Raw genomic sequence first — 11,470 nt, 5'->3', positions numbered from 1 at the left:
ATGGATGGATTTCTCAAAGCAGTAAAACAGTAAATATATTTTTATTTCTAATTTTCACTAAATCACTGACTGATAAACAATAGTGGTGATGAAAGCTCAGATGCATTTCCCATCGGCCCCTTTGCTGTTATTTACAGTAAATATTTGCATTTAAAGACCTCTGTGTTGTGCTGAAGCACCACCCATCTGAGGGGGTCCAGGATTTGCCAGGAGGTTAAAACAAGCGTGTCCACCAGGAATAACCAGAATAGGACGCAGCCTGCTGACGGCGCTCGGCTCTGCTGTGGGACGTACAGAGAAACAATCAGAAACAAGACTTCAGGGATTTCATAGTCATAGTTTTATAGTCTGAGGCTCACAGGAGTTCAGAAACTACGAGCAGACTGTAGCAGCTGATTTACCTTCTGATTGATGCTGGACGCCGAGTAGACCCTCCACGCTTTAGTGAAGAGCGCAGCGAAGCCCACAGTGTGCCCCACGGCGAGAGTCCACAGATGGACCTGCAGGACCCAGAATATCATTTATCATCTCTCACAGTTAGTGAAACCTCCAGCAATCATAAACTGCAGTTCATCTAACATCCAGCAGAGGCAGCAGTGAGGCTGGGTAGGCCCCCACCCTCCCACCGTTTAAGGTGTGAATGTGAGGTGAATGGTTGTGTGTCTCTGTGTGCGACAGACTGGCGACCAGTTCAGGGTGTGCCTGCTGGGATGGATGGACAGATATTAAGGAGGAATTTTCATAATTGATTATGATTATTAAATATTTCAAGGAGCACCGTTCACACCACATACTTTAATCCCTTTTGCATCACCCTGAGCTAAAAACTGCTCTGCGTGTCTTCGTGATTGAGTTAAACTCTCTGGTAAAAACTCCAAACCACGAATACTCGATTTTTCCAGCCTCGTGCTGTTTCTGGGACAGAGCTGTGTTTTCAGTTCGCGGTCGCCGTGTAAGACTCAGGTCAGGCGGAACTCACAGAACAAAGAACCCCAAACATCCAGTCCGACAGCGAGGCTTCGTCCAGGCCGGAGAACAGCACCGAGGAGGAGGAGAGCAGGACGCCCAGCAGGAGCAGCTCGTCCTGGGATGCACCGCCCGAGCCGAGCCGCCTGCGGGCAGAGGGCGCTCAGTTTCTCACTGTTTGCTGTAACGTGTCGGTGAACTTACAGACGTCGTACCGGCGTTTGTGGTTGACGATGACGAAGAAAAGGACGATCAGAGCGATGATGATGGTCACACCGGCAGCCGATGATATTCCGATGTACAGGCGGAGGCTGATGTGACGGTGCTGCAGAAGGACAGCAGGCTGGTCTGTAGCTGGTCCTGGACCTGCAGCATCAGCACATCTGATCAGTGTTTATCTTTGGTTCATCGTCGCCGAGCAGCAGGTCGGCTTTAACGGTGCAATTCACCGCAGCTTTACAGCAAAAACAAACGGTTTACAGCTCATTTTAACTCTTCATCTCTTCCAGTCTTGATGCCTTTCAAAATAAAATGTAAGTTTAGTTTCTGACCTTTGAACTTGAGCAGGTGGTGCATCAGGCGGAGTTGTTGGGTGCTGGTATTGAACTCCCCCACCAGGACACCACTGCTGACTGAGCACACACACACATCATGGATTCATCACTGACTGACGGTGATATAGCACGAAATCATTGTTTACATCAAATTAACTTCAGGATCTTTGGCACCTTGAAACTGGAGCAGCTCGATCGACGCCATTCTCTCCCCGTTCCGAAAGAAAACCGGACCCTGAAAGCACAAACATGTTCACGGTGAGGCGCACACCGGGAAAAAGGAGAGCTGGTCTTCAAGCCTTTCAGCTGGACGTCTACGCTCTCTTTTGAAAGGCCTGATGACCACGTGTGGTCAGTGACGCTCGTTACTGTGTGTCTGCTCACTGTGACTCCTTCGAACCGCGTGCTCCTCACGGCCTCCAGCAACATCCTCGCCACCTCCTCCTCGCTGACCGTCACGTTCCTCCGAGGGCTGTATTTCTCTCTTTGTTTCGCCGCCTCCATCGCCTGGCTCAGAGCTTTGGCAACGACCCAAACGGCATCATAGGCGAAGGAGTGCAGCGAGCTGACCTCTGACCCCTCCTGGATCAGCTGCCTGAGATAGGAGTCCTGGTAGTCCTGAGGAGTCTGCAGGACAAGGCCACCATTAAAGGACCTGCTTTATTCTAAGGATGATCAAAAGTCCAAAAGTTGTCCTTTGATTAAAGCTCAGTTTGGTTCTTCTCTGTGAAGAGTGCTATATCTAAATAAAAGTTATTATATTTGCATTATTATTACTAGTATTTCAGGCTAACTCTCCATCTGTCCTGCACAGATTCGGGGGGCTGTGAGGAACCTGAAGCCGTAACCTGCAGTTCCACTAATGACCACTTGAGGCCGACTTTGAGTGAGTCAGTGCTAGGGATGGGTATCGTTTAGGTTTTATCCGATACCGGTGCCAAACCGGTACTTTTGAAACGGTGCCGGTGCTTAAACGGTGCTCGAACCGGTGCTTAAAGAATGGAGAACACAAAGTTTGTCCAAAAACCTCTCATGTTCAGCTGTTTTTTTGGTTTTTTTTTTGTAAACAGATAACAATGTTAGCCTTTTCTGCAGCTATGTGGCATATATGGTATCACTCTTGGCTGGAAGCAGTGCTTAAACAATGGAAAAAAAACACAAACTTTGTCCAAAAACCTCTCATGTTCAGCTGTTTCCCACTTTTTCTTTGGTCATTTTAGCCTTTTTGTCCAGGGTGAAGGGAGTATCTGCCATCAAACAAGAAGACAGCCGCATGTAGCTATGATGATGTTTGCTAGTTCACCTTACATGATTAATGTAATAACGTGGTTAGCCTACTCAACGTAAATTACACACGAACAACATTAAGCTACTCACGCAGAGAAGAACGGCTGCTGCTGCATCATCATCCTCATCATTTCTGCTACACTGGCAGGGCTAGGGGCCAGGACTCTATTCTTCGGGGGTTTGGGGGATGTTGCTCCGGGTCCGATAACTGGCAACCCACCCGACGTGCTCGGTGTGAGGTCTCGCAGCAAGCTATCAAATACGGCGCATTTCTCGGCTTTTAAAAAAAACGCTATGCGTCGCCAGGTGTTTCATCGGATTCTTGGTGTTACCTCCTTTGACAGTATCACAGTATCAGCTTAAAGCTCTTGTTGCTGCAGAGTTTGCATATTTTGCTGTGAAGTACAGCCAGACTTTTGACCGCTTCGCCTTGGACATTTTTAATCTGTAGCTCTGCTCTAACAGAACGTACGTACCTGGCTCCGCCTACTATCCTGGGAAACGTAAAATGATTGGCTAGAAGTGTATCACAGCTCAGGAAAAAAAAGCACCGAAATAAAGCACCGAAATGTGCGCTGCTTTTCGGTCTGGTTACTACCGTTTATGTCAGAACCGGTGCCATCATGGCACCGGACACCGGTACCCATCCCTAGTCAGTGCCCATAAATTTGACTCCCATGTAGATGAAACCCTCACAGTCTGTAGGTTCAGTTTTCTGAAAAGCTCCTCCCTCGTAACCCAGCGTAATCATTTCTCGCTCCAACAGCCAAAAAGCGTCAGTGCGGCCATCTTTTGTACCCAGTCTGAGGGAGAGCAGTGGCCTAAAGCCGCTGCCTGCGGCTCTACAAGCCTGACTGTTGCATGTTTGTTTCAAACTGTTTCTGACCCGTCCAGAGACTCCCGGCGTGTTGGCGTTGCCGAGCTCTCGGACCTGCAGCCGGATGGACCCGTCTGCCGCCACCAGGAGGCTGTTGGCCGTACAGCCAGAAAACTTCCACCCCAGCCTCCACCCAGCTGCTCCTCCGCCAGCTACGATCCACTGGTACCGAGCTCCAAACAGGTTCAGTCTGTACGCCTGAGGAAACAAGACAACAGGCTCGTATTATCCACCAGGTCAGGTCCGTGTCCATCACAGGCTTCTACGCTAAAATCTGGAAAAGCCAGAAATGTTATTACAGAAAACCTGGAAGATTAAAAGGCCCTTAAAGTGTGTCCACATACTTTTGGCTCTGTAGAGTACTTACACAGCAGAACACCTCAGACACAGACTCATCTTCCAGCTGTGCGATGATGATGCGAACGTCCTCATCCTTCAAAATAAGAGCGAGTAATAATCCTTGAGTTTGGGATGAGGCTCAGCTGCTTTGACGGCACTAAGAGACTGAAGTGAGCAAAAGTAAAGGGACGCCTGTACCTTCAGTTTCTTCAGGCGGCCGCAGACGTCTCCAGAGAAGCTTTCTGTGACGGCGACGTGAACGCCGGCTCTCAGCAGCTGTCTGATCAGATCCTTCTTCATCTGCACAAATAAAAGTAGTCGGACGTCTCACAGCTGCTTCATCATGAGGAAGGCTCGACGCACCACGGCTGTTATTCCCTGACATTCACAGACCCGTCCCTCTCCTTCATTGTACTGTGAGCACTTCATAAGTGAAAAAACTGCAAGTTCACTTTAAGCCTTAAAGGTTTCCTCAGAGTTCAGATTCCTTCTGACCCACATTGAAAATAAGAAACAACATAAAAGGCAGAAGAGACGAAGTACTCACACGTGAATCTGAAAACAAAGAATTTCTTTCTTTAAAAACATGACTAAGATTGTTTTATTATCCACCCCTCCTACTCTGCTGCAGTGGCAGAGCTCATCGTGCTCTCCTGGCTCCTGCTTTTAGGTTTTAGTGCAGCTACGATTTAGAGAAATGAAATAAATATAAGAGGCACTGATGATGTTGGTTAAGTCCACGATATCAGAGTTTCATGAAAATCTTCATTATTTCAGAGTCACCATTGTAGACTGTATATAAAAGATGGACATGGCTATTGTGACGTCGGCCCCTGGTTACAACAGCCTGTCTCTGAAGGTTCAGCTGTTTTCATCATTGAGATCTTAGGTTTTCGAGGTGGAGGTGAGAGGCCGTGTCCTCCGGCCTCTCACCTCCACCTCGCGCGCTCTCACGGTAAAGGATTGGTAACCAGAATGCAACGGCGCATTAATTCCAGCCCTCCTGACTCTCAGGAGAACCAGCAGGTCATCAGAGAGATGTTCAGTGCGATCAGAGATCAGGTGCATAGTAGTTTCATGTTCTCACAGTAAATGCGCCCCCTGCTGGGCATTAGAAAGAGTGCATGCTTAAGGCTGAAGCTACGCCCCACATTCACCTCGGAGAGTCTGGGTCCTTCCTGCGTGACCACGCCGACTCTGGTCCACTTGTAGCGCTGCAGCAGCTTCACGGCGGCCTGGTTCAGCGCTCGGTCTGACGGCACCGTGCTGAACAGGTTTCTGTACAACTTCCTGTTGGACAGGCCGGGAGCCGAGGCCGCAAAAGACACCTGGGAAAGCAGAAGTTACCTGTCATATACACGGCTGCATTACGTCACCACTGTGAGGCTGAGGTCAGCACCTGCACCAGGCCGAGCGCCGGAAGAGCGCGAGCGATGAGCGCCGTTACAGGTGGACACACCCCTCCAAACAGCAGCAGGTACTTCGGCCCCGCCCACATGGCATCAAACAGGGCTTTGAGCGCTTTAGCAGGGTCGCACTGGAAGACAGGTGAGAATAGCTGTGACACGGGGTCGAGTTCATGCATGTTTCAGCTGCGAGAACATGGAGCAGCCTCAGAGGTTCAACGGAAACATCATTCAGCTTTGCAGCACCACCTGTGCCAGGTGTAGGCTTCCAAAAATGGACCTGAATATGACCTGAAATATTTTTAGAAGTCCAAAAAGGTTGATTCTGTTCATGTGGACGTCTTCAAACACTTCATCATCACCCAAGTTCCTCAGTCTCAGCTGACCGCAGGTTCTACTGAGTGTCCGCGTCAGCGTGACAGCTGTGAGGTCACTTCCTTTATCATTAATAAGCACATTTTCATGGCCACTGGTCAAAGGTCACGAGCAGCGCTCGCAGATAGCTGGGGAACGGCTCCAGTAACATCACTGAAAACGTCCAGATGAACAGAATTACTTTTGGGACGTCCTCACCTGGATGACGCATCAAGAAACTTTTTGGATAACTTTTCCTTTTCCGTTCAGATCTTTTAGTTGTTTGTTCATTACATGCATGTGGTCGCTTTACAGTCCACATCTGAAAAACGTGCATGTTTGATAGTTTCAGAGATACGAGGCTGAGAGTAAAATCTGCTGCTACGGATCTATTTTTGGTGTATTTATTTATTGATTTATGTTTTGCTTTGCAGTGTGAAATTCTGCAGTGAAAGAAAAAGAGAATAATAACAGACGTATTTGTTCCAACATGGGAAAAAAGATCAGTTAGAAAATTGCCCATATTTAATAGCCTTTGCAGATAAATAAACACGGGCACAGCCTCGGAGTGAAGCTAACGCTGAACTTCTTTTAACTTTAACTTTCTTTATATGACCAGCAGAGGGCGACTCATCTAATTGCATAGACGTTTATGAGCTCTGAGCTCAGTAACACTTTCCTGGTCTAAAACACGCTTTTTTAAATTATTGTCCCATTAGAGTTTAAAAAGGACCAGAGAGCAGGAGCTGGAGCCTGGTGAGCACGTGCTGTTGCTCAATCATCTCGTCTGGTTTCAAGAAGCTAAAGCAGTTTTTAGAACAGAGTTGTGCCCCCATAGAGGCAGCGAATCACCGGGTCCGAGACCCACCTGTGAGTCCAGCCGCTGGAGCTGGATCTCGTAGTTCCCCAGCGGTGGCGGTTGTTTCTTTAGGTCCTGCAGAGCCAGTCTTACAGCCGGAGCCACATCTGCCGTCAGATTCTCCCCGCCCAACCTGGAGCTGCCCGGCATCAGCCACAGCATGGGCAGAGGGTGCCGACCCTGAGCCGGCTCCAGCCCCATCGTCAGCCAGAAGACCAGGAGCAACCCCAACCCCTCCTGTACCCGTCCAAACCGACCCATTCCCCACTCCGGCCGCAGACGGCTGCAGGAAAACGGAGTAATCCTCTTGTGCTGTGAGCAGCTGAGAGCCTGAGGAGGCCGACCGAAGAGATAAAAGGATCAAGAGCAACACAAGATGCCACCGGGATCACCAGCAGACTGCTCTCACACACGCGCACACACACACACACACACACACACGCGCACACACACACACACACACACACACAGCTTCAAGCCTGCATGCTGGACTCAGGGAGGCAGATTCAAAGGGTTGTATGGAGAACAGCAGAGTTCAACAAGCTCAGTTTCTCTTTGAATCCACTTCCTGTTTGGTTCTGTGGTCCCGGGTCAGTGTCACTTCCTGTCCCGCCCTCTTCAGTTTCACTTTTGTTCAGTTACCTGGTCAGCATACACACCTCCCCCGCAGCTGCATGTCGGCACTCCTTATGTGCCATCATGTGACCCGGTTTCGTCACTATGCCAACCGCCTCCACCTGCTCGCCTCCTGCTTTGGATTAAAGATTTGGATTTTGTAAATCTGTAAAGGAGACGACAGCTGGTCAACCTCCTGAGATGACCTCCAGGCTTTGGTCCTCCATTCAATTCCAGTGCCTTTATTTATAAAACACCAAATCCCACCAACAGTTACCAGGGCCGGTGTCCTGCAGGTTTGAGATCTGACCCTGGGTCAACACACCTGCATGACACGATTAGTTCGTTATCAGACCTCTGAAGAACTTCAAGACATGCTGAGGTCGTTTAGCCGTTTAAACCAGCTGACACATCTAAAACCTGTAGGACGCCGGCCCTCGAGTTTCCCACAAAGTAAGGAAACCAGAAGGCTGCAGCTCCTCGGGGGAGGACGGATCAGTAAGTCTAGTGCAGAGTCCACAACCCATGCCGTGTTTTTGTCACTTCCTGCAGATGCAGCACTTATTGAAAACCTTAAAATCACCTGTTTTGTAAGGTTTCAATCAGTGAACAAAGTATGTGTGTGCGACCTCGGCTGCCTGTGGGATCAAACATCCAAAGCACTGAACTCAGTTTTCTCTGGAAATCCAAGTAATGAAGTCCAATAAAAACAGCTCCCTGTGCCAGTTTGATGTGAGCACTGACATTTTGTGTGTGTGTGTGTGTGTGTGTGTGTGTGTGTGTGTGAGTGTGTGAGAGAGAGAGAGAGAGAGAGAGAGAGAGAGAGGGGTGGCAGGAGACTGTTGTTAAAGACGCAGCGATCAGGCGGCTCGTCTCCAGCTGGTCAGCCTCATGTGTCTGGACGCTCTCGTCTGACACGCTAATGTGGAAGCTCCACGCTGAGAGCAAAGAGAGCTCAAACACAACAAACCTAAGCATACACTTGATTTTTGAAGAAAGGCTAAGTAGCTAAAGCTATCCAGAGCTCAGCAGCCTCGGTACGAGCAAAGGATCAAACCCGTTAGGGAGGGTGGCCGTCAAAGGAGGCGTCAGGTCAAGGCGAGCTGCGTGCAGAGAAGCTGCATCGCCCACGTTTAGCAAAGCGGCATCATTATGAAATGTGGCCCCAGCTCTGCACAGCAGGGCCTCCTCTCAATCTCTTATATCACGTTATTCGGCTGGTTGCTAATTAAAAGCTAATCGAGCACAAATAAATTCAGCCGTGATCCCAGAAACTGAAATTAAAGGGAGAAAATAAACCTGGTTTTACCACTTTAATAACCCACAAACAAACTTTTTCTTCTTGTAAATAAAACAAGTTTTATTACAGACGTTTTTATTTTACAAACAGCAAAGTTCAGTGTGAGAAACACTCGCCTCCTGCTTTCTTATCAGCTCACACACAAATTAAACTCGGGGACTCTGAAACTTAAAGCTGATTTAACTCTGCGGGACCTCCGGTGTGAGGTCATCTTCTCAGACGTGTGCAGTTTCCACCAAACCGGCTCTTCTTAGATTCAAACGGACAAACTCCCCGTTCGTGGTCGCAGCCGTGATGAGAGCTGCGTCTCCAGCTACGACTTTTCAGGAGGACAAAGTTTCCGAGCTCCAAGCAGCTGCTTCAGAAATCTGAATCAACTCTGTCCTTTGGCCGCCTCTCTCGACCGACCGCTCTGACGGCCGGATCCTTTCCCTCTGCCGCCACCGCCCCCTCCTCGCTTTCTCCTGTGTCCAGGTCTCTGCCCGCTGAACCCTCCGCCCTCCTCCCTGTTGGCCGCCTGCGTCCACAGGGCGTCGTAGCGGCCCGGCGCCTGGTACCCCGGCTGGTTGGAGTCCAGCGGCTCTCTGGAGAGGAGGATCCAGATGACAGGCAGGTTCCTGCTGACCGTGAGGCTGTCGAGGCCAGCGGCGGGCTCCAGCGGCTCCCACACCTCCTCCACGGTGCCGTACAGGAGCTTGGTGAGCTGGTGCAGCCCTTTCACACGCCGCTTCACGATCTCCGCGCACGTGATGGCTTTGGAGACGCCCTTCCCGCTCGCGGTGAAGACGACCTGTCTGCAGAGCGGCCGGCCCGGGGCCTCCTGCGGTGCTTCTACGCCGCCTTCCTCGGGTTGAGGTCGTACTTCCTCGTCAGCCGCTCGGGTTTTGGCCTCCATGCGGCTCAGAGCGTAGCGCAGCAGGTTGCGGATCTTGCTGCCATCTTTGACGTGGATCTCCGGCGTGTCAGCAGCGAGGCCGGGGAACGGACAGACGCACGGCTGCTCCACGGTGCGAGCTTTGCTGTAATTCTCCATCTGCAGAAACACAGACGACAGACAGGCGTTACACCGACCGCGGTGCTGTAGGCCGGCCCCGAAGCCAAGCGTGGGCCCGAGTGCAGAGCGATCTCTGTGCTCGCCGTCTAAACTTAAAGCACTTTAGCTGAGGATGGTTTGTGTCACACATCTAAACCTTTATTTTAGGAGCGATTGCAGTCCAGCACATCCTCCCAGAGAAGTCACATTTACCCTCCTTCCTGCTTCAAATCAACTGTGTTTATACAGCAACCATTAAAGAAATAACTGCCCTCTGTAAGTGACAGCTCTGAACAGTGACAAAGGTCTGACAGAGCTCCTGCTGCTGTGAGCCGAGCAGACACTTTCTACCTTCCTGTCCGTGTTTCAGAACCTACTCAACACCAAGCAGCTGCTCCACCCAAGTGTCCTGCTCCTGCATCATGAGGTGGAGGCTTCCTCAGCTGCAGGGTCACTGCTGCTCAGACTGAATCATAGAGCTGGTGCTAAGTGAGGACGCGTGGCAAACATTAACTTGGCGAATGGTTTCACTGATAGGTTAGTCGGCAGATTAGTACTTTTAAAGCGCAAAATAGAAAAATATAACAACATCATTAGAAACAACCTGAGAAAGAGCTGCAGGGGTGAGAAACACGCCTGTGGGGTCTGCACGGAGCTCAGTCAGGGGACAGCACGGACGCGGACTCAGTGCAGCCACATTTTCACCCGGTCCAGTAAAACCAGCAGGGCTCCAGTGTAGATAAGGGAGAGTTTATTGAGCAAACGACAGGAGAAGTTCAGCCATGAACCAGTTTGTTTCTGTGAGAGCGAAGCTTCAAACCTGTCAGAGGTTTTAACGGAGACTGGCGCGATAACTTCAAGCTGCTTTTGCGCCCTGAGGCTGGAGCCGAGCCGAGGACACTAAACTTCCCTCGGTGTGGCCGCTCAACTTTCCCGACACGCACCGCGGCTGCTCCGCTAGCTTAGCACTGCGGCGCTAGCTACAATGCTCCGAGCTAACATGGGAAGCTAACGGAGACAAACCGCCTTCATTCACAGTCAACGTTACACGCTTATAGCTTACCGTAGTCTTCTCTCACACTACCGCATGTTTACTTCAGCTGCACCGCTAAACTCTACCGTAACACGAATCGAAGTGTCGTAAACTGCTGTGACGCCCTGTAGTTCAACTGTTCACCTGGACGTTTTCAGTGGGACAAACGTTTCGTCATCACCAGGTGACTTGTTCAGTCTCAGCTGACTGCAGGTTTCCAGCCTCATAAACAGGACATCTGCATAATGACTGTGAGCTCAGTTCCTTGATCACTAATATGCAAATTATTATGACAATTGATCATCAACCACTGATCAAAGACCATTTTGCAAATATCCTGTTAAAAAACGCAACAAATTAAAAAACCGCAACAATATGATGTGTTTAATATGCTGCTGAGAATATGGCCCAGAAGAAGCGTATAGTAGAGCTTTTATTTTGGAAAGAGACGTTTCTCTGTAATGAACTCTTTTCCAAAGACGAGGGATGCCTCCATCAGATAGATTTATTATTTTTTAAATTATTTTGTTGTTTCAGCAACATTACATATAGAAACTGTACTTTTGAGTTAAAATATATATTTATAATTTTAATCAATGACAAATTAAAAAGGCATGAACATTATTTGTATTGAAAAAATATCGAACCGTGAATTTTGTGTATCGTTGCAGCCCTAGTAGTTATATCTATAATTATAAATGTGGTATACACGAGAGCCCTGCGACAGGCTGCCGCCTCTTATCCTGTTCACACAGAATTTCTGCAGAATTTCCTCAGAAAACAAATGTTCTGCTTCCAACATGAATTCTTCCAGCTCTCTCTGTGTCACACACACACACACACACAC

At 49.4% G+C, this 11,470-nt stretch overlaps 2 protein-coding genes across 3 annotated transcripts in view; both read right to left on the bottom strand.

Annotated features, from left to right (window-relative positions):
• The window catches only part of LOC102210166 (gamma-aminobutyric acid type B receptor subunit 2-like), a 13,422-nt gene extending 6,579 nt beyond the window's left edge, over window positions 1-6,843 (bottom strand). The window contains exons 1-13 of the mRNA XM_005744192.1: window positions 6,652-6,843; window positions 5,423-5,560; window positions 5,181-5,351; window positions 4,222-4,323; window positions 4,052-4,117; window positions 3,694-3,882; window positions 1,905-2,147; window positions 1,695-1,755; window positions 1,518-1,598; window positions 1,182-1,332; window positions 980-1,112; window positions 402-500; window positions 159-281 (exon numbers count right to left, since the gene is read on the bottom strand). Coding sequence (XP_005744249.1) covers window positions 159-281; window positions 402-500; window positions 980-1,112; window positions 1,182-1,332; window positions 1,518-1,598; window positions 1,695-1,755; window positions 1,905-2,147; window positions 3,694-3,882; window positions 4,052-4,117; window positions 4,222-4,323; window positions 5,181-5,351; window positions 5,423-5,560; window positions 6,652-6,843 — 1,749 coding nt within the window. The remainder of the gene's footprint in view (window positions 1-158; window positions 282-401; window positions 501-979; window positions 1,113-1,181; window positions 1,333-1,517; window positions 1,599-1,694; window positions 1,756-1,904; window positions 2,148-3,693; window positions 3,883-4,051; window positions 4,118-4,221; window positions 4,324-5,180; window positions 5,352-5,422; window positions 5,561-6,651) is intronic.
• A 1,729-nt stretch (window positions 6,844-8,572) lies between these two features.
• Window positions 8,573-10,822, bottom strand: rpp25l (ribonuclease P/MRP 25 subunit-like). Of its 2 annotated transcripts, none has more exons than XM_005744144.1 (2): window positions 10,654-10,822; window positions 8,573-9,590 (listed from the first exon to the last, which is right to left on the bottom strand). In XM_005744144.1, the coding sequence occupies exon 2, from the start codon at window positions 9,588-9,590 to the stop codon at window positions 8,931-8,933; it is 660 nt and encodes a 219-aa protein (XP_005744201.1). In that variant the 5' UTR covers window positions 10,654-10,822; the 3' UTR covers window positions 8,573-8,930. The 2 variants fall into 2 exon arrangements, with proteins under 2 accessions (XP_005744201.1, XP_005744202.1); XM_005744145.1 differs by lacking the exon at window positions 10,654-10,822 and adding an exon at window positions 10,195-10,647.
• Window positions 10,823-11,470: the final 648 nt, after the last annotated feature.

The sequence above is a fragment of the Pundamilia nyererei genome, unplaced genomic scaffold (genome assembly GCF_000239375.1).
Source record: "Pundamilia nyererei isolate P.nyererei 1_Seehausen unplaced genomic scaffold, PunNye1.0 scaffold00139, whole genome shotgun sequence".
NCBI classification, from domain to species: Eukaryota; Metazoa; Chordata; class Actinopteri; order Cichliformes; family Cichlidae; genus Pundamilia; species Pundamilia nyererei.
This window is presented reverse-complemented; position numbering and strand designations above follow the sequence as displayed.

Bases quoted from the DNA above. Each gene is read 5' to 3' on its own strand.
- rpp25l (XM_005744144.1), bottom strand. From the start codon at position 9,590: ATGGAGAATTACAGCAAAGCTCGCACCGTGGAGCAGCCGTGCGTCTGT.